The sequence below is a fragment of the Rhinoraja longicauda genome, chromosome 6 (genome assembly GCF_053455715.1).
Source record: "Rhinoraja longicauda isolate Sanriku21f chromosome 6, sRhiLon1.1, whole genome shotgun sequence".
In the NCBI taxonomy this organism is placed as follows: Eukaryota; Metazoa; Chordata; class Chondrichthyes; order Rajiformes; family Arhynchobatidae; genus Rhinoraja; species Rhinoraja longicauda.
In genome coordinates, this window is record NC_135958.1 from 65,040,365 (window position 1) to 65,067,497 (window position 27,133).

Sequence of the window (27,133 nt, forward strand, 5' to 3'; positions counted from 1 at the left end):
GGAAACGGAACTTCCACCAATCCCAGCGCGTCTCTCTACAGTCTGAGCTACCTCTCATCGAGGGAATGAAAGCCGCCTGCCTATTGGTTACAGGGGAGAGGGCGGTCTGCATGACTGAGCTGCAATTGGTGTGGGGCAGGATTTACTGAATTACCTCTTGTTCAATGCTTGATGGAGAGAATTCATAATAATAATAATAATAATTGCACACAAGATCGCTAACGAATCCTTCCTCATTACACAATACCCAGTCTAGGATGGCCTGCCCTAATAATCTAATGTGGAAGATTAAATTGCATGGGATCAAGGGAGAGCCAGCTCTATGGATACAGACTTGACTTGATGGTAGGAAGCTGTGATGGTGGAACAATTAAGCAGGAATTCAGCAGGTCAGGTAGCATCTGGAGAGGGAATGGACAAGCGATTAATCACACTGAAGAAGGGTCCCTACCCAAAATGTCATCTGTCCATTCCCTTTACAGATGCTGCCTAACTGTTGTGAGCAGTATAAGTACATAGTTTCCTGAATGTGGCGTCATAGGTAGTCAGGGTGGGGGAGAAGACGTTTGACCTTCTGACCTTCACCAGCCAGGGCCTTGGGTTCAGGAGTTGGGATTTTATGTTGGAGTTGTAAAAGAGGTTGTTGAGCCACTTGGTTTGATTTAATTTATTATTGATACAGTGAAAAGCTTTTGTTTGCGTGCTATCCAGGTAGGTCAGATAATGCTGTACATGATTCAATGGTGCTTTATTTGTCACATACGCAACTGCACAGTGAAATTATTTTGTATATTTACATATGCGAGTACCGCCATGTTTTGGCACCATTTCTAAAGTCCAAAGTCCGGTTTGTCTATGTGCTTGGTCTACTGGAGTAGTTCCCGGTCCTGCTAAGCCCCAGGATCCATCGCTTTCGACCAAATCGGCCCACAAACCAACTTCCCTCTCCTCGCATTGGCGATCTTTGTGTCTTGGGAGTGCCTCCTGCAGCCGACCTTGGACGCTGGAGGCATTACCTCAGTTCAGCCTCCTTCCAGCCCACTCCTCGCATCTGATATCTCCAGTGGCTCCTACCCAGTCCAACAGTCCAATGAGCCTTTGCATGGATTCCGCGGTCCGCCAAGACTTTGGGTGGGTTCTGCTGTCCAACAAGCCTTCAGGCAAGGCCTGTGTCCACTAAGCCTTTGGGACTTCTGGGCGGGCACAATCAAGCCATAAACAAGTACAATACGTAGAGAAAGGAGAAAAATACCAGAATGCAGAATACAGTTTTCAGCTCTGTGACATCACAGTTGTAGAGAAAAAGTCCAATGTCCACAATGAGATAAAAGATTGGGACCACAGCCCAGTTTATGGGAGAACCATTCAGAATTCTGATAACAAAGGGGAAGAAACTGTTCCTGAATCTGATAGCACATGCTTTCAAAGTTTTGTATCTTTGGCCTAACGAGAGGAGGGCGAAAAAGGAAAGGTCCTAGATTCCCCCACAATAGTAAGCAGCCTCTCCACAGTGACCTATTAATATTCCTTAGGATCTTATTTGTTTCAATCAAGTTCTGTATCACTTTTCTATATTCCAGAGAACACAAGTCTAGCTCTCAAACTAACAAACAACAGCCCTTTCCAGAAATCGGTCTAGTAAAGGTTCTCTAAACCGCTTTCAAGGGAATTACTTTCTTTAAATAAGAGATCAATACTGTACATATTGCAGTATCTTGACTGATTGCAGTCTGGTATTCCAATTCCAATGCATAAGAACACAAGAATCGACAGAGAATGGTGAACTCAGCACGATTCATCACAGGCATTCCCTTCCCCTCCATTGAGGTGTTGGCTCAAGAAGGTGACATTTTTCAACAAGGATCCCCATCCTCTGGGCTATGCCCTCTTCTCGCTGCTACCATCGAGCAGGGGGCACATAAGCCTGAAGACCCACACCCAGTTTCAGGAACAGCTACTTTCCCACCGCTATCAGGTCTTGAACTGCCCCTAATCCTACCTCACAACAAAATTAAATGGACTACTTCTTGCACGACTTTCGAATGATCTATTTTCCACTAATGTTTTTATGCAGTTTTTTCTCACTATCTTGTAGAAGTTGTGTAATTTATGTTTAATTTATGCTTTTGTATTTTGTCTATGTACCTGTGATGCAGCTGCAAGCAAGATTTTCATTGTACCGGTACCTCACAGCACTTATGCGGCACTGTGATGCAGCGGTAGAGCTGCTGCCTCTAAGCGCCAGAGACCCGGGTTCGCTCCGGACCTTGGGTGCTATCTATATGGAGTTTGCACATTCTCCCTGTGACCGCGTGGGTTTTCTCTGGGTCCTCTGGTTGCCTCCCACAGTGCCAAGACGTGCAGGTTTGTAGGTTAATTGGGCTGTGTAAATCCCCCCTAGTGTGTAGGTTACAAAAATAGGATAACATAGAACTAGTGTGCGGGTGATTAGTGGCCAGCATGGACTCAGTGGGCCGAAGTTTCCATGCTGTGTCTTTACACTAAAACTAAGCCTTTATTTTCAATGTTTTTTTGACCACCATTTTCAGTCATTAGTTTAATCACCTCCATTTTTTTTCACATCATCATCATCATCATCATATATCATCATCATATATATACAGCCGGAAACAGGCCTTTTCGGCCCACCAAGTCCGTGCCGCCCAGTGATCCCCGCACATTAACACTATCCTACACCCACTAGGGACAATTTTTTTACATTTACCCAGCCAATTAACCTACATACCTGTACGTCTTTGGAGTGTGGGAGGAAACCGAAGATCTCGGAGAAAACCCACGCAGGTCACGGGGAGAACGTACAAACTCCTTACAGTGCAGCACCCGCAGTCAGGATCAAACCTGAGTCTCCGGAGCTGCATTCGCTGTAAAGCAGCAACTCTACCGCTGCGCCACCGTGCCGCCCAAACATGTAACAGAGAAAATCCTGAAAGGAAAGGAGAGAGGGTGATGCATCTCATAATCACATCACATTGGAGTGCATCTATGGGGATTGGAATTATGTCATTTCGGGAAACAGCTTGGTAATAAATATTGTCAAGAGAACAGTGCTAGTCTATAGGCTTGTTATGCATACTTGTTACTTGTATGTCTCATGAACTGGAATTAGAGAGGTTGAAGGAGGATAGCAAGAGCTGAATGGATCAAAGGAGCACTGCTGAGCCCACAAACCTATCTGGAAGTCTGCAGAGACACTTTTGTTAAACCAAAAGAACACAAACATTTACAGCAAAAATGGATGATCTGTAACAATCATGTACAAGCACATAACTTTTTTTCACCTAGGAATTACCTTGCTTCAGCTTGTACCTAAAACTAAACACTGTGCTCAATTGTGTTCAACAACACATGGCTATCTCCGTGAGATGCAGGACGCATGGTATAGCAAGAAGGCCGATGAAATCCAGGGCTACGCAGACAGTCACGACACCAAGCGTTTCTACGACGCATTGAAGGCTGTGTATGGACCCCAGTCCTCTGGCTCCTCTCCCCTCCTCAGTGCAGACGGGACCCAGTTGCTGACAGAGAAGAAGCAGATTCTGGAGAGATGGGCTGAACATTTCAACCAGGTCCTCAGTATGGTCTTCTCTGACTGATGCCTTCCGTGACTTCCAGGATGGAATACACATCAGGTACAGGACTGACAGCAGGCTGTTCAACCTCAGGCGCCTGCAAGCTGTTACAAAGGTGAAGGAGACCATCATCAGAGATTTCTTGTTTGCTGATGACTGCGCCCTCAATGCCAGCACAGAGCAGAAGATGCGGCATGAAATGGACTGCTTCTCACAGGCCTGTGACAACTTTGGTCTCTCCATTAGCACCAAAATGTCTGAAGTTATGTACCAGCCCGCGCCTGGAAAGCCCTACCAGGAACCACACATCACGGTGAAGGGGCAGAATCTACAGGCAGTCGACAGCTTTACCTATCTGGGCAGTACACTCTCGCGAGTGGTGAACATTGACGCTGAGGTCAACAACAGGATTGCCAAGGCCAGCGCTGCCTTTGGGCGACTCCGTGAGAATGTTTGGGAGCGGAGAGGTCTCAGCCTTACCACCAAGCTGAAGGACTACCATGCAGTGGTACTCACCACTCTTCTCTATGCCAGCTCAACCTGGACTGTCTACAGCAGACATGCCAAACAGCTCAACCACTTCCACTTGAGCTGGCTACGCAGACTCCTTCACATCAGGTGGCAGGACAAAATTCCCGACACAGAGGTCTTGGAATGGGCCGGAATCCCCAGCGTCCACACCCTCCTACGGAAAGCTCAAGCCAGATGGGCAGGCCATATCGTCAGAATGCCCGAGAATCGACTGCCAAAACAGCTTCTATATGGAGAACTGTTTCAGGGCAAGCGCTCAGTAGGAAGACAGAAGAAACGGTTTAAGGACTGCCTCAAAGTGTCCCTCAAAGACTTGGACATCAACCTCAGCACTTGGGAGTCTCTTGCTCTGGACCGTCCAACCTGGCGTAGCAAGCTCAACATAGGAGCCCGTGCAGCAGAGAACAGACGCACTGCAGAGGCCCAGAGGAAACGCACCGCACGGAAGGCCCGGGCTACCTCCACGTTGCTCCAGCATTTTGTGTCTGCTGGAGGAGGTAGTTGAGGTAGGGACTATCTCAACGTTTAAGAAACAGACGGGTACATGGATTGGACAGGTTTGGAGGGATGTGGACCAGACGCGGGCGGGTGGGACCGGTGTGGCTGGGACATGTTGGTCGGTGTGGGCAAGTTGGGCCGAAGGGCCTGTTTCCACACTGTATTAATCTATGACTCTATGACTTCCACTGCAGCACCCATCCACTTGTGTCCTACGTGTGGGCGTGCCTTCCGGGCCCGGATTGGCCTCACCAGTCACTTCCGGACCCACAGTCACCAATCCTCCAACTGAAAGTGAAGTCATGGTCATCTTCGAACCCAAAGGACGAACAACAACAATCTCATTTGCAAATGGAAATTATCCTGCTGTGAAGACAGCGAAGTGTAATTTGTAACATACTAATGTCGTCTGCATGAATAAACAGGTGGTACAAACTTTATGCATCAAGGAATATTCAACGCCGATCATTGGATTCTGAGTTCAACATTCTGTAATTGGAATCCACATAGATTTCTCCCTTTCCATCGATATTCCTTTCGCTGGCTTCACAATTCTTACCTCTTCTTTTCTTATCTCACACTTTTTGTCTTTTCCTCTCATGCCTTTGTCCAATCATATACCTATAAAAAAACTCTCAACTGTATCCACACCAGTCTTTGCACTGCCCCCACCTCTCCTCCAGGTTTCTTCCCCCCACCCAACATTTTGAAGAAGGGTTCCAACCTGAAATATCAGCTATCCATGCTCTGTAGAGATGCTGCCTGATCCAGAAATACTCCAGCACTTTTGGTCTTTTTTTTTGTAAACCAGCACCTGCAGTTCCTTGTGTCTCTATGAAATAATTTAGCCATGAATAAATTATTTTCTTGCTTTAACAGTTAATTATTAAATGCATAAACAATGAACTACTGAGTATAAGAAAATAACTGCAGATGCTGGTACAAATCGATTTATTCACAAAATGCTGGAATAACTCAGCAGGTCAGGCAGCATCTCGGGAGAGAAGGAATGGGTGACGTTTCGGGTCGAGACCCTTCTTCAGACTGATGTCAGGGGGGCGGGACAAAGGAAGGATATAGGTGGAGACAGGAAGATAGAGGGAGATCTGGGAAGGAGGAGGGGAAGGGAGGGACAGAGGAGCTATCTGAAGTTGGAGAAGTCAACGTTCATACCACCGGGCTGCAAACTGCCCAGGCAAAATATGAGGTGCTGCTCCTCCAATTTCCGGCGGGCCTCACTATGGCACTGGAGGAGGCCCATGACAGAGAGGTCAGACTGGGAATGGGAGGGGGAGTTAAAGTGCTGGACCACCGGGAGATCAGTTTTGTTAATGCGGACCGAGCGCAGGTGTTCAGCGAAGCGATCGCCGAGCCTGCGCTTGGTTTCGCCGATATAAATAAGTTGACATCTAGTGCAGCGGATGCAATAGATGAGGTTGGAAGAGGTGCAGGTGAACCTCTGTTTCACCTGGAAAGACTGTTTGGGTCCTTTGATGGAGTTGAGGGGGGAGGTAAAGGGACAGGTGTTGCATCTCGTGCGGTTGCAGGGGAAAGTGCCCGGGGTTGGGGTGGTTTGGGTAGGGACGAGTGGACCAGGGAGTTACGGAGGGAACGGTCTCTGCGGAACGCAGAGAGGGGAGGGGATGGGAAGATATGGCCAGTGGTGGGGTCCCGTTGTAGGTGACGGAAATGTTGGTGGATGATATGTTGGATCCACTGGCTGGTGGGGTGGAAGATGAGGACGAGGGGGATCCTGTCCTTGTTGCGAGTGGGGGGAGGGGGAGCAAGAGCGGAGCTGCGGGATGTGGAAGAGACCCTAGTGAGAGCCTCATCTATAATGGAGGAGGGGAAGCTACTGATGCTGGTTTACACAAAAGGACACAAAATGCTGGAGTAACCCGGAGGGTCAGCCAGCATCTCTGAAGAACATGGATTGGTGACATTTCGGGTCTGGACCCTCCTTTAGACATTGGGGGGAGGGGGAAAGTAAGTCTGGAGAGGCAGGACAAAGCGTGGCAGGTAATAGGTGGATAGAAGTAATGAGGATTTTCATAGGCAGATGATTGGAACAAAGGTCAGAGATTAAAGCAAAAAGTGTGAGACAGACGGATTGAAGAGTTGCAAATTGCGAAGCCCTTTGAAAGAATGTAGGGGGAGAGAATTAGGTGCATTTCCAGGTGGACCACAGGGGAAGAGTGGAAGGGGGAGCGGGTGGGTTGTTAGAGGTGACCTAAAATTGTAGAATTCAATGTTCATACCATTGGGTTGTAAATTACTCAAGCAGAATATAAAATGCTGTTCCTCCAGTTTAGGTGTGGCCTCACTGTGGCAATTGAGGAGGCCCAGGACAGAAAGGTCAATACGGGAAGGGGAGTTCAAATTGTTAGCAACCGGTGGATCCAATAGGCCTTAGCAGACCGTACGCAAGTGTTCGGTGAAATGGTCGCTGAGTATTTTAAAAAAGAATTAAGCACAATTGCCAGTTTGTTTAGGTGTTTTACAATTTCATTTAAAGTATTCAATCTGAATTTTTCTATTCACACAAAATCACCACAAAAACATCTATAGACCCCTTTGTGCAGAACTCAGCAGGTCAGGCAACGTCTGCAGAACGAAAGACAATGTTTTCAGTCAAAACCCTTCTTCAGGCTGATGCCTTCTTTGACTTTTAAACTTGTTTATATTTCAATATAACATACAAAGGCATTTTGATCGTCACTCCTGAAACAAACCCTTTAGTATATGTTTGCATTGTTATTTTCAAAAATTATAATTACCATGTTGTTGGAAAATGATCAGGGGACAAAACATACCAATGTTTTCCACATGTTTGGGCGTTCAGTTCCACCTCACCTGCTTCAAATTTGGGATGGGTTACGATTCATTTTATTGCATCTATTTTCTTTCCTTGCATGGAACATTTAATGGGAAGTGCAGCCGCGGCCTTATTTTTTTAGTTTTTCCTCAGCCCTTTTCTTTGTTTGGTTTAATGTAAAGAGCGACGGTTAACACTTTGATATGTATCCCTAGTCGAAAACGAAACAAAAAACTGCTCATTTGCAAGACGGTCTTTCCGACTGCATGCATGTGGCTAAACAGAATCGACAGGCAGAGCTCGCCGCTGCCATGGAGACGGCCGCTTGTACGACAGCCTCACTGCGCTGCTATGGAGACCGCCGGCCGAGAGACAACCGCACCACCATCATCATGGAGATAGTGGGCTGAGTGACAGCCTCATCGCCGCGGCCGGCGACAGCGCCGTACAAGAGTGGCTTCAGGTAAAAAAAAAAAAAGGGGAAGGGGAAAAGAAAATCCGCTCTCCAATCGCGTCAGGAAGGAGACGTTGGCCCTGCCTCCTGACTTCCCCTCCTTTGTTTCTAAACACCGCGAGGCCTAGTGGCGGCCTACACAGCCTGGGGCTGGAGTGAGTGGATCAGCCAGCCGGCCGGCCAGAGGCTTGGTGGTGGACGCCCACTAGAACAGAGGTGAGGCTCCTTTTCCGGAGGCCGCGTTTGCCGCTGAGAAGCGGCGCTTGAGGTGCGGGGGAGGCGTTGAGCGAGGCGGCGTTTCCCTTTGTTTGGAACACCCCCCCCCCCCCATACACCCACACCCACCCACACCCCATGTGGACTCGATGATGTTTATCCCAGATTCTTGCAGTCAGATGTACAAAGGCAGAGGAGTGTGACACTCTCTCTCAACCCCGGCCACTCTATCCCAGGCCGCCGTGGTGGCATTTGTTCGACCAGTTTCTACTGATTGAAGTAAAGTCTGACCCTTCATTGATGAAGTCTTGAGGAAGGTAATGTACTAATGTGTTGATCAGATTTTGGTTATTGATATACAAAACGTATTATGTAACATAGATACAATAACAAACTCTTTGTTCTGGTTCACCATCCCTGCGATCAAACTAATTTGGGACGAGATAAGCACGAGTTACTGCGCGCTGTGTTTAGACTGGTGACTCGTGTCTTTTGTCATAATCCGATGTCAATCGTCCTTTCGGTTTGTTCCCGATGCGATTTGACTTGTTCCGCATCGAACTCTTCAATAACTCACGTATCCGATTTAAATTCTAAAATAGCTTTTTAAAAAAAAATGTTGTTAGCTTCGACTGAATCATTGTTAATGTAACAAAAAATAAATCACATTCTTCTCAGCTGGACTGCCTTATCTTATGATAAAAGTGTTAAAAACTTGTCTCTATTCCAGCGGAACGTTTATTACAAAGCATAAGCGCAAGAAGGATTCAGGCCTCCAGAGTTTATAACTTAAGTTGCTGATTCACCGCTGTCACGATGTGCTTTGGTGAGATCCAGATTAGTATATTTACTTGCACCAACGATAACAGAATAACAAATGTACCTAAAAATCACGAGAGAAATTGAATAGGTTGATTTCAGTTGTCAAACAGAAACAAATTTCCAGTTTCATTAGCACTTAAGTTTTTAATTCAATTTGGTCCTCTATGTTGTTGGTTATAGTAAAGCTTTAAAAAAAAAGATCTGACTGGGTCAAAACGAGCGAAATTCCCCTCTACCTTGCTGCAATCAAAACCCTTATCTATAAAAGCATTTTCATTTCCTGCCTCAGTACTGCACATGCACTTCGTGTCTGATGTGTGATCACGTGTGCAGTTTTGTTCCATCCACTTGGGATGTGGCTGTTCTGTGTGCTATGGTAATTAGTGGAAATGAATGAGACTGTGCATACAGCTTTCACTGAAGCGATGGTCTTTGTGTCTTGATGAAGCTGCTCATGACAAAGGATAACGCCGTGGCGGGTGTGTTTTTGTTTCACAAACCTATTTAAATTTGAATTATTCTCATGTATTCCCAAAATATGGATGCTGAACTTTTGAATCTAAATTATGCATCTTGCTGTTTCTGTTCTTTCTTTGTCTATTATGTCCTGCTTTTCGTGTTGGAGTGGATGATGTGATGCACGATACAAATTTATGTTCATTTCCATCAAATGTTAATACAAGGATTAATTGGGGAAAATGTTGTTTGGCAGAAACAATACATTGACTGGTATCTATACTTTTTGCAGACATTTCTGGTTAGACATGGATATGTTTTTGAACATTAATCAATTCTTATGTATGTTTTAAAATTCTGGTTAAATCTGGAGTAATTGGTGAAATGTAGATATGTATAGTTGAAATCAATTCAAAACTTCATATGTCATGATTTCTTACAACATTTAAAGTTTTCTCTGTATGGCTCATTTATTGTTATGGGTCTTAACTACAGAGCTTTTCATTAATTTTATTGTATGGTTTGGTCACTTATAGCATTTGTTGTTTCTATGAGGACAATTTGATGAAGAGGCCTAAAATAATTGAACAAATAGGTAGATAATTTGACAGTTGCTATTTCATCCTTTAATTTGGAAGAAAATATTTGCATTGCGAACATCTGACTTAAAAGGAGTGAGTATTAAGAAAATCTCAAAGAAAGGAATATGACCAGCTAATAAAGTAATTCAAATTCATAAAGTGAAGTTCAGACCTACAGCACTTAAAAAAAAAAAAAAAAATGCTTCCCTTTCTCAAGAAAGTTCTCCTTTTCACAATGCATTCCAGACTATATGTCAAAGTGACGGGAGAACAATTTTCTTTGAGGAAAGTATTAGCTTGGATCACTTTCCTTTGAACAAAAACACCCAGTTAAAACTCTGCTCCAAAGCCCAAGCTCACTAATTCAGTTGACAATCCAGGTAAGCACTGAAGCATGTTGCTTTGTCAACATTTTTCTGTCTTTGGGAAGCTCCGCTCTTCCAAAATTTGTATGGATATCAAACCACAAAAGTACTTTTCAATAGAGCAAAACATTCTGTTTTATTTTAAAGTACTGTTTTTTAATAAAGAGATTGTCTGCTGTCACATTACTCTTTGTGGGATGTTACTGTGTACTAAAAGACTGTCGTCTGTTTCAGATTAGTTTTAAATAAGAATGTTGAGATGATTCTAAGATGCGTTGTGACAGAAATGCTGATTTGTTTTGTAGGTGCATCTGTTTACAGAAACTTCTGTAAAACTATTGCTTAACAGATTGTCTCATTTTTTATATATTTACAATGTTTATTTTTTTAATAATGCATTTTAAATAGTAACAATTCTTTTTTTATTTTCTTTCTACAAATAGCAGAGTGAAGTAGAGAAAATACCATGATGGAGTCGGGTCAGGACCAGGCCGATGGGCTACAAAGCAGGAAGGATGACATAATTAATTTCAGCATCCCTGTGGATTATTCTGTCGATTGTACAAGAAATCAAAGAGCAGGGTTACAGGCAAATGATCCTTTAGAACTATTGCATAGTGGGACTGTGGATACCCATTACAGCATGTGTAGTAAGAACACACCCGGTGACATAGAGACCAACACTGTACCACAGACTGACAAGGTTCACCTGGACGATGCCATCTCAAGTACTACAGTCACTGTCTCTTATGTTAATCGGCCCCATCTGTTCTCTTCCCAACGGATTCTACAGCATTCCTTGCATGAGCAGCCATTGCCATCACTCTTTATTCCTTCTATTTGTGTGCAGTCACAGCAGATGTTGTCAGCCTCATTTGATTCATCTGCACCTACCAATTTTGTTGACTCGTCATTTGAGACTTCTGTTTTGGCACCATCTGGTGAATTAGAATCCATTAGAAGAGGACTTGAAAATGGAATTGACTGCAGCACTGTGAACCAGCATAGACTAAAGGCACTGGACCTGGACTTGCCTTTAGTGGCAACCGCCGTCCATGAATCAGATAGTTCACTAGAACAAAGATTAAATATGACAGAGGAAATTCTGTATGGACAATCTAGTGCTTTGCCTGATATTGAAATGCAGGACTCTGTGTGCCAGTTTTCTGGAGAAATGGATGAGGAAAGTAAATGGATTGACTCTGTAAGTTCTGCCGAAACTCTTGTTCAAAACTTAGAAATGCAGGTAATGAAACAAACTCAGTCAGAGAACAGACCAAACAACAGTGAACAGTGTGAAAGCAAAAACCTGCTGGGCAGGATGGACCACTCTGAAATGCAAAATGGTACTGATGTTTTTTCTGGGATTAAAACCTCTAGCAGCCAACATACAGAGAGGAAGCTTCAGCCTATGTGCAACTTAAACATAAATTACATAGATCAGACCACAATGACAATAAAAACAGAAAATATAGATTTTTTTGAGGCAGTAGTACCAGCTAATTCTGAAGAAAGGCTAAGTGGAGACAATTTCAATGAAACATGTCCTAAAGTGGAACCACCTTCCACTTCCATGCAATCGTCACAAAGTTTAAGTGCAGATAATTATGAAAGGGCAGACACAGAAAGGATCGAGACTAACACAACATCAGGTTGTAAAATGGCACCCAATGCATGCAGCAGTAACTTCTTGCAAAATTCAGAAAAAGCTATATGTACATCAGGTAACGTTGCAGTCTTTCAAACTGATGAATTATCACAACAAAATATAATAATTGGAGAATGTTTGCATGAGCACGAAATAGATTTATCATTTGACCTAAATAATGGAGAAATGTATTGTTCAGGAAAGGATGGAGTAGCCACTGAAAATAGCAGTGCCTTGCAGACCAGCTGCAGCTCCGCAGATGATATAATTTCTCTGTCCAGTGGAAATCTGGCATCAAATATTAAAGTAATTGAACAGTCTCCAAATTATGGAAACAATTATAAAAAATCACCAGAACAAACTTCTGCTAATGACACAAATGATGATATCCTAATGGGTGAACCAAATTTGATGCCTGAATCGTTGCAGATAGTTAACAATGTACATGAGACCAGCAGAAATTCAGGCTCATTCAATAAAGAAATGCTTCCTTCCTTGGCAAAACCATCAACTTTAGAAAGTAGCCATCCTAGGATAAAGCCGTGCTCTCTTGAATTGCATAAACTAAATGTTCTTGAAACTGAGGGAAAATACGATGTCCGGGGATACGTGTTAGATCTGAAAAGAAATAATGTTGCTTCAATGTCATGCAGCATTTCTATGAGTCTATCTTTATCCAAGTCAGACAAGAGTATTCATGAAGAGGAGGCAGAACCCGGTGAGAGCTCCAGTAATGATAATGAATGTAAGGTCATGTCTGTCCAGACAGAGCAGCAAATTCCAAACAGGAGAAAACAGACCATTGTGGCCAAGTATGAGGACAGTGAAGTAGTTTGCATCTCGGATGACGAAGATGATAATTGTTCAGATGCAAGGACTGGTGCACATCAGGACTGGAACCGGCCTCCAGTTCGAGAGAAGAAGAAGAGGAGGATGGCATCTCAACAGCATTTGAATCAGACAAATGAAGATCGGCCACTCCAGAATGCCGAACCCAAGCCTTTTGAAAGGAAGATTTTGCCACCGAGGCAGAGGGGAATGAGACTGGAGCAAATTGTGCAAAATATAGTCACTCAACCCAAGTCAAAAGCACCTAATAACCTTGGTGAGAGACTAAGAAGAAGTAGGGATGGGCCAACTCATACTCCTACCAGGTTTCAACCACCAAGGCACAAGTCATCTGGGTCTGTGGCAGAACAGAAGTCCAAAGGCTGTTCTGGATCTCTTCCTTGCATCAAGGATTCCTCGCAAAAAATGAGTTTAGAATGTAAAATGCAAGAACAATATGAGACGAACCAAGGGGAAACTAGCTCAACAACTGTGGAGAAATTTAACAGAAATAAATCTACCTCAATTCCAGCATCCTGCCACGGACGTGCAACAAAACTGACCACTCCAGTTTCTTCCGGCAAGTCTTTATGCAATGCATCTTCATCTTCAAAGCAGTCAATGGAGCCTCATTGGGAGGAACATACTTCTAGTGAAAAGCATGGGTTTGGTGAGCCTGATCTCAAATGTCTAAATGGGAACAGAAGGAAACATTCAAGAAGTTCCAGGAATGCCTCTGAGTCCAAGAACTGTGTGTCATCCCGGCCACCATCTTCCCAGCCAAGAACACAGTGCACAGTAAGGAAGCGAGCACATAAGTCAGCAGGTAAAAAGCGGCAGTCACAGCGGAGACAGGCTTCAATGTTCTTTGCACCAGCAGAACCTGAGATAAGATTAAGAGCCTTGACTCTTAAGGCTGAAGACCGTCGAGAAAGATATGATAGTTTTTCGCCTTATGTTAGGGCAGAGACCAAAGGTTATTCTATGTGTACAGTAGTAAACTATCCCGAAGAGGATAATAATAATCTTAAACAAAAGAAACATTCCCATCAGCAGTCACATGGTGCAATTCCAAAATCTTCTTGTTTAACACCAGGCCCTGTAATAAATGAGGCGGCTCATAAAAATTTTCTAGTCTGCTGTCTTTGTGGCCTGTCTGCAAATGCAATGGAGCGAGGTGATCTTTTTGGACCTTTCTATCCTCGGGGATATACATCAAATAGCCAGACTTCCCGATCAAAAGAAGTAAAGACTGATCAAATTAGCACTGTTGTCTCTGGCTCTATTTGTAATTCCATTAGGAATGCAGTAAATAAAACTTCTGGACAAAGCCAAGAGTCGAGGATGAGGGAAGGGGCACCAACTCGTGGCCAGAAACGTAGAAGTGTTGATAGTGTGGAAGAGACCTCAAAATGTTCAGAAAGTAAGAAGGCCAAGATTGAGCCAACTTTGGAAGAGTGGTACCAGCCCCCATTGGTTGCAATGGATGCTAATGAATATTGGATGCATGAAGACTGTGTGACTTGGTGTGCTGGTGTATTTCTTGTAAGAGGGAAGTTATATGGGTTGTTGGAAGCTGTCAACATTGCACAGGAGACGGTAAGTAAGCCAAGGAATTGTAGAATATTGTACAGTTTAACTTATTTGCTTCTTAAGTAGCCTTTTAAATCCTCAGCTTTTGACTTTTTTATAAAAAATTGAAAGACACTGCACCAACAATCTGATCATCTAGCCATGTGTTAGGATCTCTGAATGTTCATTGGAAGGAGAAAAATGTTATGCACTCTTTGTTTTCATCGCAATGAATCATCTCAGTAAAGTAATAAGGAGACGTTTTTAAAAATTAAAACTTCATTTAAATGGACGATCTCAGAACCTTTTGGAGAGAATTCTTCATCATCACTTTGCAAGTTTGAATAAGTGTTCAGCAGAAATGAAAAGGAACCGCATAGCATGGTTTGTAATTCCAACTTGAAAACTTTACAAAGGCAAAAAGAGAAAGGTTTGATCCTGTGGATAAGATCAGAGTTTCACTGGTTCAATTGGCTGCTCGTGCCAAACAAGATGCAGTGCATTTATATTTAAATAATATTTCGAGATAACTAGAAGTGCGAAAACTTCCCTTTTCAAAATTCCCACTTTCCCTATGCGAGCAAATGAAGAGGTGAGCCTGCTCGTTTCCAGTTTGTTTTTTTAAGCGACCCTCACCTAACCTTGTAAAACAACAGGCATGTTTGTTCTATATCTTGTTCCTAATTTTAAATGCCAAACCTCATGTTGACCATTTATATTGACCTTTTCCCCCCATCATCTCTGATTTCCCTGCCCCCACCCGCACCTCCACATTCATTTGTGTTCAGTTCCTCCAGAGATTTACTGTGTAACGAAGTAAGGGAATACAGAATAATTTCTGGATGATTCGCATTCTCAATCTAACTCATTGCTCCTTGAGATCTAGATTTTTTTTACATTTGTACCTTCCTGTCACAATCCATAGCTGCTGATTATATTAGAAGTGTTGTTATTCATTTTAAGTTAGCATTGTAATGAAAAGTATTTGTGAATCTGGAAATACTCAAATTGAATGATAATATAATGCAAGCTTAATGCCCATTTAGTGATTGTACATGTTGCTTTTTAGGGTAAAGCTTGAATTGGAGCACATTGTATAATTCTGCAATGTAACTTCCAGTTTTATGAAATGGAGCCATAAATGTTAAGAATTTGTTCAAACAATTGCTCTGGTTCCAGTGGAAATTTGATTGTAGTTGGTACAGAACGTTAATGCTTATATGATGAATAGTGACTAGGCTTTGGCAGTTCCACAAGTTTCCTTGAATGAGGCTTGATTTTGTCACTATAATGAAGACGACCACTAGCTCAAATTTACTTCAATTATTGCAGTACTGGTGTATTTTTAATAACCCAGAGGTTAAGTTGGTTTTTAAGAGCTACAGTTATGATTAGTTAACACTCTCAGATTTCTCTGTTCAGCAGCACTCTCCAGGGCTCTACCAGTTATTGTTTAATTCCTACCTTGCTTTGATATACCGAAGTGCTACACCTCACACTTGAGAGAGTTTCACCATTCCTTAGTCCATCTTCCCAACTGAGCTAGATCCTGTTCCAAACTTAGATGTCCTTCTTCACTGTCCACCCTATCATTCGTTTTGTTGTCATCTGCAATTTTACTAACAAAGTTAACTGTACTATCTTCCAAATCATTGTATATTACAAGCGGCAGTGGATCCAACACTGATCCCTGTGGCACACCACTGGTCTCTGGCTGCCAATCGAAATAATAACTCCATAAATATCCTCCAAATCAATTTTCAATCCAATGGCTAATTTAGCTTAAAAAAATTCCATGCAAACTTATCTTGAATTCCATGCAATCTCATCTTGAATTCCACGCTGTGTAAGCTTTTGGACAAACCTACTATGTGGAACCTAGTCAAAGGCCTTGCTAGAATCCTTACAATGTCCACTGCCTTGCCCTCATAGAAACATAGAAAGTGGGTGCAGGAGTATGCCAATCGGTCCTTCAAGCCAGCACTTCTATTCAATCTAATCATGGCTGATCATCCAAAATCAGTACATCGTTTCTCCCCATATCCCTTGATTCCGTTAGCCCTAAGAGCTATATCTAACTCTCTCTTGAAAACATCCAGTGAATTGGCCTCCACCGCCTTCTGTGGCAGAATTCTGTAACAATTTTGTGATCATTCTGTCACCCTCATGGTGACTAAATTGCCCATGCACAAAGACATGTTGACTACTCCTAATCGGTCTGTGCCTACCCAAGTGCTGATAGATCCTGTCCCTCAGAATCCTTGACAACAACCTATCCACATTGATGTCAGGTTCACTGGCCAGTAGTGCCCCAGTTTCTCCTTGCTGAAATAATGGTACAACATTAACTACTGTCCGATCTTCCGAAACTTCACCCAAGGTGCTGTTCCTCCAATTTGCGCTGGGCCTCACTCTGACTCCTTGCTCAACACTTTAACTCCCCCTCCCATTTCCAATCTGACCTTTCTGTCCTGGGCCTCCTCCATTGTCAGAGTGAGGCCCAGTGCAAATTGGAGGAACAGCACCTCGTATTTCGCTTGGGTAGCTTACACCCCAGCGGTATGAACATTGACTTCTCTAACTTCAAATAGCCCTTGCTTTCCCTCTCTCTCCATCCCCTCCCCCTTCTCAGTTCTCCTTCCAGTCTTACTTTCTCCTACTACATCCTATCTCTATCCCGCCCACTCCCCTGACATCAAGTTTGAAGAAGGGTCTCGACTCGAAACGTCACCCATTCCTTTTCTGCAGAGATGCTGCCTGTCCCGCTGAGTTACTCCAGCATTTTGTGTCTACCTTCAAGATAACTAGTTCCCCAAAGAGTCACCAGCTGTTGGATTGAATGTTTGATATATTCACACCAGGATGGACGTGTGGTGTAAAGAGTATGCAGCTGTTTCATGTCTTCTACGGCCTGAAGACGTCCCAACATGTTTGCAACCAATAAAGTACATTTTGAAGTGTACTCACTGTTGCATTTAACAAGATTAAAACAAGCTGATTGTTTCATAATTGCATTTTATGATCTTGAACCTGAAATTTACAAGCTACTATAATAGCTCACTTACTGGTTTTGTAATGAACTGGTAGGCTGCATCATACTCCATCTGACCCACTGGCCATTTGCCAAACAAACTCCCAAAACCAAACCATATTAGTCCCACGGCTCTACTAACTTCTGGTCCCTTTCGTGGCTATTCCATGAGTCAATCAGCTATAAGTGTAAGTGATCAGCATTAGTGATCAGCTGTAAGTGTAACATCTTGAGAGTTTGCCTCTACCCCACTATTGTCTTGATAGCCTTTGATAATCAGAGACTTTGAGAATGATTGAAATTGATTTAATATAATTAAAACAAATTAACAAATTTATTTAATAAACAATATGAATATTAAGTGAAATAAAGTAAGCAAAAAGTTCAGCGAGATTTACCCTTAATGAAAGGTCAACAACCCATTTCAAATGACGCGTCTACTTTGTGGTTGGCATCAAGCTAAGTGTCGAGATGCATGTTGTACCCAGCCCATGGCTCATTATGTTGCAGAATGTCCGGGGGGTTGAGTCCATGGGTGGAACAGAATATCAGACTGACCACATCTGATGCATTCTGCATTTCTGCCTAGTGGTGCACCAGCTGTCAGCAAGACTTGACCCCTTTCCTCGTGGTCAGGTTAACATCTAAACGTGCCTGTCCTCAGTATACCTGAGCACCAATAACTAGTTACACAGGAAATCAATAGTACTTTTACAATTACAAATCATGCTAATTTGTAAGATTTGAATTTGGATGTAATCATTACTTAATAGGAGACACTTTGACCTGTTGAGCCCATGGCAGTTCTCTGCAAATGCAACATAGTAAGTTGTAATCTATGGCTCTTTTCCCACAGTTCTGTAATTTTTGTTGTCCAGATATCTCTTGATTGCTCTTTGAACACAATGAACGATTTAATCTGGCTTCAGGTAGTGAATTCCAGATTGTTTGCTATGTGTAATGGATGCTGCTCATGCCACCACTGGCACTTTTACCAATCGCGTTTAAACTTGCATTCTCAGGTTTACAATCCTTTTGACTCCATTGGCAAGTTTTTCAATTTTTTCTTTCTTTCTGTCTAGACCCTTGATTTTAAATGCCCTTATCCAATCACCATTTTTTTTGTTGTACAGAGAGCCGTCCCTGCTTCTCCAATCTAATCATACAATTTAATTCCCTCATCACTGGAACCATTCCAATAAATCTTTTCTGTATCATCCCTGGGATTTTCATGTCTTTCCTCTAACGTAGCGACCAGAATTGTACACAATTTACTCTAATTATAACCTTTCTTTATTAAACCTGCATTGCCATGTACTTTTTTAAAATTGCTTTCTCAAGCAGTCCAGGCTTGTCCAAATTTAGTACAAGCACTACTCCAAGTATCTGTACCACTTTAAATGTCATCAGCCTTGTGTCTGCTTAATCATTTGGAGTCTTTCACCACCCACACTGTTTAGCACATTGACAAGTTTTGAGTTATGTGTAGATTTCAATATGATACTTTGTACATACAAATCCCAAGCTATTAATGTATATCAAACATTTGAATGGATTTCATCCCTTTAAACCTTTCCTATCCATGTACCTGTCCAAGTGTAAATGTTGTTATTGTACCTGCCACAACTACCTCCTCATTCCATATAACTTTTTCTGTGAAAAAGTTATCTTTCAGGTTCCTATTAAATCTCTACCCTCTCACCTTAAGCCCACGTTCTCTAGTTCTTGATTCCCCTGCCCTGGGTAAAACCCTGGGTAAAAAAAGTACATTCACCCTATCAATTCTCCTTCTGATTTTCAACACTTTTACAGCCTCCTGCACTCCAAGGAATAAAGTCCTAATGTGTTCAATCTCTCCCTTTAGCTCAGCTCAATCTCTTGAATCCTGGCAACACTCTTGTAAATCATCTCTGCACTCTTTCCAGCTTAATGACATCCTTCCTACAGCAAGGTGGTGAAAACAGAACACTGTACTCCAAATGCAGCCATGAAGTCAATTTTGTGTCCAGTTAGCTAGCTCTCCCTGGATCTCATGCGATCTAGCCTTCTAGAGCAGCCTACCTTATAGCAGGCCCTACTGAGGTCCTTATAGACAATGTCTACAGCCTTGCCCTCGTCAAGCTCCTTGGTTAATTCTTTAAAAACCTCAAATTCATGAGATATGATCTACCAAGTACAAAACTGCATTGACTGTCCCAAATCAGCCTCTATTCAAATGTGTATTTATATCTCATCTCAGAATAATCTCCAGTAAGTTGCCTATCACAGATATTAAGCTGTCTATAGTTCCCAACCTTTTCCTTCTTAAGCATTAGCCCAGCATCCAGCATGTCACCCGTGTCTAACAATGATTCATATATTTCCATCGGGGCTCCTTCAATTTCTTCTCCAGTTTGCCACTGGGTCCTCGGATATATCTTGTTAGTTTAGTTTAGAGATACAGCGCGGAAACAGGATCTTCGGCTGACCGGGTCTGCACCGACCAGCGATCCCTGCACGTTAACACTATCCCCACCCAAGGGACAATTTTACATTTATACAGGCCAATTAACCTACAAACCTGTACGTCTTTGGAGTGTGGGAGGAAACTGAAGATCTTGGAGGTAATCCACACGATCAGGGGGAGAACGTACAAACTCTGTGCAGCACCCGTAGACAGGATGGAACCCGGGTCTCTGCTGCTGTAAGGCAATAACTCTACTGCTGCACCTCCGTGTCACCGTTAGGTCAGGGAGATTTATCTACCTTCACGCACCTTGGGACGTCTAGCACCTCCTCGACTCTAATACAGTAATATAGCAATTTGGTGGTAAACAACTATTCACCATGACTCCCTTTCCTGTGTTTTCATTGCCACTGAGCCTTTTAATCCATGGGCTTCAATTTTTCAGACAAGATTATTATGTGGCATTTTATCTAATGCTCATTGCCCTCACTGTTACATTTGAAAAAAACTACGTTAGTTTCACAAAAAAATGCATCAAATTTATTTTATTATTATTCCCATACTTGTCTAATCGACAATTCATTTTGTTCTTAATTAAATTTTAGTAGGTTCCTCATCATTGTTAAGCTGATGTATTTGTTGGGTTTAGCATTATACATTTTCTTGGAAGATTGCAAATGTTCAATACTGCGGCACCAGCCCACTGTTATGAGGAGGACATTTCAACGGATTAAATGGCTGCCTTCAGTGTATCAACAATTCTGCAAAAGACTGTGCCTTGTACTTCTGCAATTTTGATCCATAAGCCAGGGATATTCCAGCTGGACCTGGTGAAGGGATAGTCCAGCTGAATTTGAGGGCATGGTGGAAGTTGGTGGTGAAGTTAATGAAGTCCATGAGTTCTTCATGGGTACAGGAGGTAGCCCCGATACAGTTGTCGATATAGCGGAGAAAGAGTTGGGGGATAGGACCCGTATATGCCTGGAACAAGAACTGTTCGACGTAATCAACAAAAGTGCAGGCATAGCTGGGGCCCATGATATCTGGACTATCTGACACCTCTTCCCTTTCTTGATCTCTCCGTCTCCATCACTGGAGACTATCGATTGACATTTACTGCAAATTTACCGATTCCCACAGTTGTCTTGACTACACTTCGTCCCACCCTGCCTCTTGCAAAGACACTATCCCCTAATCTCAATTCCTCCGTCTGCCCATCTGAGACGTCCTCATTCTTGAATGAATGTGGTTTCCCTCTGGCTGTCCTAGATGGATCCCTCACCCTCGTCTCTTCTACATAGATGAGACAAAACATTGTCATCATGGGCACTCTGACCAGCCTGTGGCTACGCAGCTCCATACGCAGCAGGGTGCGATGCAGTGTGTATTGTGACACATTCCTCCCGAGACCACCATTAAAATTTTCTGTGACTTGTGCCACAGTAGACCTTCTGCCGGTTCGGACCAGACGGGATAGCCTTTGTTGCCCTCGCGCATCGATGAGCCTTGGGCGCCCAACACCCTGTCGCCGGTTTGTGGTTTGTCCCTCCTCTGACTACTGTCGGTAGGTACACGCCACTGCTGACCGGGAGCACCCCACAAGCCTTGCCGTTTCAGAGATGGCCATAACAATTTGGCAAAGTCGCTCGGGTCTTTACTCCTGCCCATTTCTCCTGCATCCAACACATCAACTTCAAGAACTGTCTGTTCACTTGCTGCCTAATATATCCCACCCCTTGACAGGTGCCATTGTAACAAGATAATCAATTCACCTGTCAGTGGTCATAATATTTTGGCTCATCGGTGTATGTCCCTGAGTTCTGCTTTTTCTCCCTCTCCCCTCAGACCCAACAAGGACCGAGTTCCCTTGGTCCTCGCCTTTCACTCCAGCGATGCTGCCTGTCTAGCTGAGTTACTGCAGCATTTTGTCTGTATGCAATGATTATATCCTGGTACTGAGCCTCTCAATTATCATGTATTAAAGAACCATATTTTTCAATAGTTTGTATTGAAACTATTTCAGAAGTGCTTTACAGCTGATTCACTGACAGCCACTTCAGGATTTCTATATTCATCTTGCTGTCCAAGAAGATCTTAAATTAGCTGTCAATTTCCCATTTTGATTCAAACATTGATAGTTTTGCTGGCGTCTCATATAACTACAAAGTATAATAAAGAAGAATAAATTGTGCAGAATGATTTAATGGTGTTTAATGGTGTTTTCTCTCGAAAACTGTTTACCAAATGTATGCATTTCTTTTTTGGTTCATTATGATCTGTTTGTCATGTGGTGCAGGCAGTTTGGAGAGGGTTGAAAGTGCAGAACAATTCGCACATATCATTTTCAGAAATGTTATCATTTGGATGAAATAATAGCTACAATTGGAAAAATATTTGAGAGGAAAAGGGACTTAATTTGTCAATAATGTTTAATAATGATTCAAACACTTAAGCAAACTACTGCTGCTCTCCATTAGACTACAAAGATGGATGCTACTGCTGAAAATTTGAAATCTGCTCGTGCTGCCCTATGATTTACCTGCCCTGCTTCCATTTGGTAAATATTTTATTGATGTTCATTTGGTTTCTACAGTTCTGTTCCATGTGTCAGAAGACTGGTGCCACTTTAGGCTGCTACATTAAAGGCTGCCCTCTTAAGTACCACTATGCCTGTGCTGTAGATAGTAGTAAGTATCTCTTCAGTTATTTTTAATTATAAAGTTTTTTTAATGGGTTTGACGAACTGAATGCAACCATTTTGTACTCGGCAAATAATGTGCTTTTTCACTTTAATCATGCTTTCTGCATTAAAAAGGACACTGATGATGAATACCGGTCATGAATTCCAATAAAAGTAATGACCCAATTAATGCTGAGTGGACATTATGCAGATAATTTAAAGTTTTTTTTGCTCAAATTTAAATTATCCAGAATTTCAGATATGCATATTAAAACAGTAAATTTAGCAAATGGGTAGTGAATAATGTATGCCATTATTTTAAACGACGTTCAGGTTAAATTTGATGTAACTTTGAATGTGATGTAGAGTTGAACCAATATTTGCTAAAGTCCATTCAGGTGTTTAATGTATTGAAATGAATATTGGTGTTAGAAGTAGTGGGTCGTTGTTCCCATGTTTAATGTATTGAAATGAATATCCTTCAAGTAAAATTGTACATTCTTTCCTATTGTGCATGGGTGTTGCTGCTATTCATCTCCTCTTGGCTCTCACCATTGTTCCAGTAGCAATGAACGACCATTATTTCACCCAAACGTTCCACAGCTCCAAATTTTCTTATCAGTCACAGTCAGAGTTGAGGAGCACGATGTTTCAGTTCTTCAGCTAGCTATTGTAAGCATAAAATGAAAATGTCTCACCCCGATTGCACTACTATTTACATTGCATAATATTACATTGCAATACTAATAGTATCACTGATAACATATATATGTAATTCATTGGGTAAATGGGTCATTTTTTTGGGGAGAGAAGTTGCATTATTAGAATAGAAAGGCCAAAGGAAGGGGGTAGGGAGGAATTCTTATCTCTGGCAGGGGAAAAAGCAATTGAAGCACAATCAGAAAGCTTGCACCTGTCATGAAAGACTGTGCCTTGTCCCAGTAGGCCAATACAGAATTTGATGCATTAGTTGATGGACCCATTATCCTGCTATTAACCTTGATGTGCTGAATACTTGGTGCTACAAAAAAACTATGGTGCCTTTGTATTTTCTGTTCGGCTAAAAAAAAGAGCTAAAGCATAACAGATACCCATACCCATACTTCACTGAAACACTAATATCATCTGTTACAAAAAAGAGATACATGATGTCCAGCAGCTTATGGAGGAAAGCCCTTTAATTGTCGTCTTGTATTGAGCATCACATATTAATTTAATGGGAGCACCGAAACCAATACGATGGGACATTAATGTGGGCAAAATTACTCCAATATATGTGGATAGATACAAAATGCTGGAGTAATTCAGCAGGACAGGCAGCACCTCTGGAGAGAAAGAATGGGTGACGTTTCGGGTCGGGACCCTTCTTCAGATATATGTGTATATATGAGATGCATGTGGATTCCATTCACCTTGAAGTGGAATTCTACAACACAATATTAAGTGCTATAAAAAGCAATGCATCGTGCCCCTTTAAAGGTCGTGTTCATTAAAGGTTTTGGAACTAAATAATAAAAATATAAAATTCTGGAGATATTCACAATGTTGGGCAGCATCCAGGGAGAATGAAGCAGAGTCATTGTTTCAGGCTGGTGACAGTCCATCAGAATCGTATATTCTTACGGTGTAGAAAGGTGCCGCAGCCTGTTATGTCTTAGCCATCTCTTTGAAAGAGCTTTGGCTGCATTTGTGAGCATTAATTAATGTGGAAAGCATCTCAACTTACATTTCTAAATAATAGGAACTATATATGTTATACTTGCAGTTTGGCATATGGAATTATCATTGAATGCATGGGGATTCTTGTCCACAGCTGATTTAATAAAGTTCTATCATATCGTTGTCTATGTTTTGAGCCTATGTTAATTGTGTCTGATCTTATTTTTGCAATATAAATGTATCTCTAGATGTGAAGGATATTTGTTGACCAGCATCTTCTGTATATTACAGAATGTTCCCTCAATGAAGATAATTTCTCAATGAAATGTGCAAAACATAAGGTATGGCAATAGTGCTTCATTTTTCACTATTTATAAGTTATGCATTTATTTTGTTTATGTTTAGAAATGAAACCTTGGTACTTTTCATATTTGTTGCTTTTTCTTTCAACTGTATCTAGGTTGTGCAACATAAAAAATACTTTTGTGACAGCCAGGTTTGCTAGTGCTACACGGGAGGGTTTAAACTAAATAGCGGGGGGGGAGGAGTTGACAAATTGGGAGTATAAGGATGGAGTTAAAGGGGAAGAGAGTACAGGAAAAGTTACAAAAGACACCCAAATTAATGGAATGGAAAGTTCAAGCAGGGATAACAAAGTAAGGTCAGGTGAAAGAGGAACTGGTGTGAGAAAGGAGGTGAATACCGAATTAAAAGTGTTGTATATGAATGCGTGAAGTATAAGAAATAAAGTGGATGAGCTTGAGGCTCACTTAGAAATTGGTGAGTATGATGTTGTGGGAATTACAGAGACATGGCTGCAAAAAGATCGGAGCTGAGAACTGAATATTCAGGGCTATACGTCCTATCGAAAAGACAAACAGGTGGGCAAAGGGGGTGGGGTGGCTTTGTTGGTAAGGAATGAAATTCAGTCCCTTGTGAGGGGTGACAGAGTCAAAAGATGTAGAGTCATTGTGGATAGAACTGAAAAATTGTATGGGTAAAAAGACCCAAATGGGAGTTATTTACAGGCCCCCAAAGAGTAGCCTGGAGATAGGGTGCAAGTTGCATCAGGAGTTAAAATTAGCATGTAACAAAAATGGTGATAACCACTATGGTGGTTATGGGAGACTGGGAATATCAGGTTGGTACTGGAAAGGGAGTTTGTCAAGTGCCTCCGAGATGGATTCTTAGAGCAGCTTGTACTGGAGCCTATCAGGCAATTCTGTATTTAATGTTATGTAATGAACCGGATTTGATAAGGGAACTCAAGGTAAAGGAAGGAGGTAGTGACCATTATATGATAAGTTTTAATCTGCAATTTGAGAGGGAGAAAGTAAAATCAGAAGTGTCAGTATTGCAATTGAACAAAGGGGACTAAGGAGGCATGAGGGAGGAGCTGGCAAAGTTGACTGGAAAGGGACCCTAGCAGGGATGATGGAGGAACAGCAATGGCAGGAATTTCTGGGAATAATCCAGAAGATGCAGAATCATTTCATTCTAAAGAGGAAGAAAGATTCTAAGGGGAATAAGAGGCGACCGTGGCTGACAAGGGAAGTCAAGGACAGTATAAAAATAAAAGAGAAGACGTATAACATAGCAAAGATGAGCGGGACGCCAGAGGATTGGGAAACATTTAAAGAACAACAGAAGGTAACTAAAAACGGAATATGGGGAGAAAAGATGAAGTACAAAGGTAAGCTAGCCAAGAATATAAAGAAGGATAGTAAAAGCTTTTTTAGGTATGTGAAGAGGAACAAAATAGTTGACAAATGTGGATCCCTTGAAGACAGAACCAGGTGAATTTATTATGGGGATCAAGGAAATGGCAAACAAGTTGAACAGGTACTTTGTTTGTGTCTTCCTTAGTGAAGACAGAACCAATCTGAGATGTACTAGGACACCGAGGGTGATGGAGGAACTGAAGGAAATTCCCATTAGTCAGGAAATGGTGTTGGGTAGACTGATGGGACTGAAGGCTGATAAATCCCCAGGGCCTGATGGTCTGCATCCCAGGGTACTCAAGGAGGTGGCTCTAGAAATCGTGGATTCATTGGTAGTATAAGACAATAACTGCAGATGCTGGTACAAATCGAAGGTATTTATTCACAAAATGCTGGAGTAACTCAGCAGGTCAGGCAGCATCTCAGGAGAGAAGAATGGGTGACGTTTTGGGTCGAGACCCTTCAGACTGATGTCAGGAGGGCGGGACAAAGGAAGGATATAGGTGGCGACTGGAAGATAGTGGGAGATCTGGGAAGGGGGAGGGGAAGAGAGGGACAGAGGAACTATCTAAAGTGGGAGAAGTCGATGTTCATACCACTGGGCTGCAAGCTGCCCAGGCGAAATATGAGGTGCTATTCTTCCAAATTCCGGTGGGCCTCACTATGGCACTGGAGGAGGCCCATGACAGAAAGGTCAGACTGGGAATGGGAGGGGAAGTTGCTCGGCCACTGGGAGACCAGTTTGGCCAACGCGGACCGAGCGCAGGCGTTGAGCGAAGCGATCGCCGAGCCTGCGCTTGGTTTCGCCGATATAAATAAGTTGACATCTGGAGCAGCGGATGCAATAGATGAGGTTGGAGGAGGTGCAGGTGAACCTCTGTCTCACCTGGAAAGACTGTTTGGGTCCATGGATGGAGTTGAGGGGGGAGGTAAAGGGACAGGTGTTGCATCTCGTGCGGTTGCAGGGGAAAGTGCCCGGGGATGGGGTGGTTTGGGTAGGAAGGGACGAGTGGACCAGGGAGTTACGGAGGGAATGGTCTCTGCGGAACGCAGAGAGGGGAGGGGATGGGAAGATATGGCCAGTGGTAGGGTCCCGTTGTAGGTGACGGAAATGTTGGCGGATGATTTGTTGGATCCATATTCTATAGATTCTGGATCAGTTCATGTGGATTGGAGGGTAGCTAATGTTATCCCACTTTTCAAGAAAGGAGGGAGAGAGA

General features: G+C 42.6%; 1 protein-coding gene across 6 annotated transcripts in view; it reads left to right on the top strand.

The window, feature by feature from the left end:
* The first annotated feature begins 7,816 nt into the window (after window positions 1-7,816).
* LOC144594524 (uncharacterized) overlaps window positions 7,817-27,133 on the top strand; it is a 29,798-nt gene continuing 10,481 nt past the window's right edge. For 3 of the 6 annotated variants that reach the window (XM_078401181.1, XM_078401177.1, XM_078401182.1), the window contains exons 1-4: window positions 8,151-8,421; window positions 10,772-14,403; window positions 22,447-22,540; window positions 24,484-24,533. In XM_078401181.1, the coding sequence (XP_078257307.1) occupies window positions 10,795-14,403; window positions 22,447-22,540; window positions 24,484-24,533 (3,753 nt within the window). In that variant the 5' untranslated portion in view covers window positions 8,151-8,421; window positions 10,772-10,794. The other 3 variants (XM_078401180.1, XM_078401178.1, XM_078401179.1) reach the window with 3 other exon arrangements.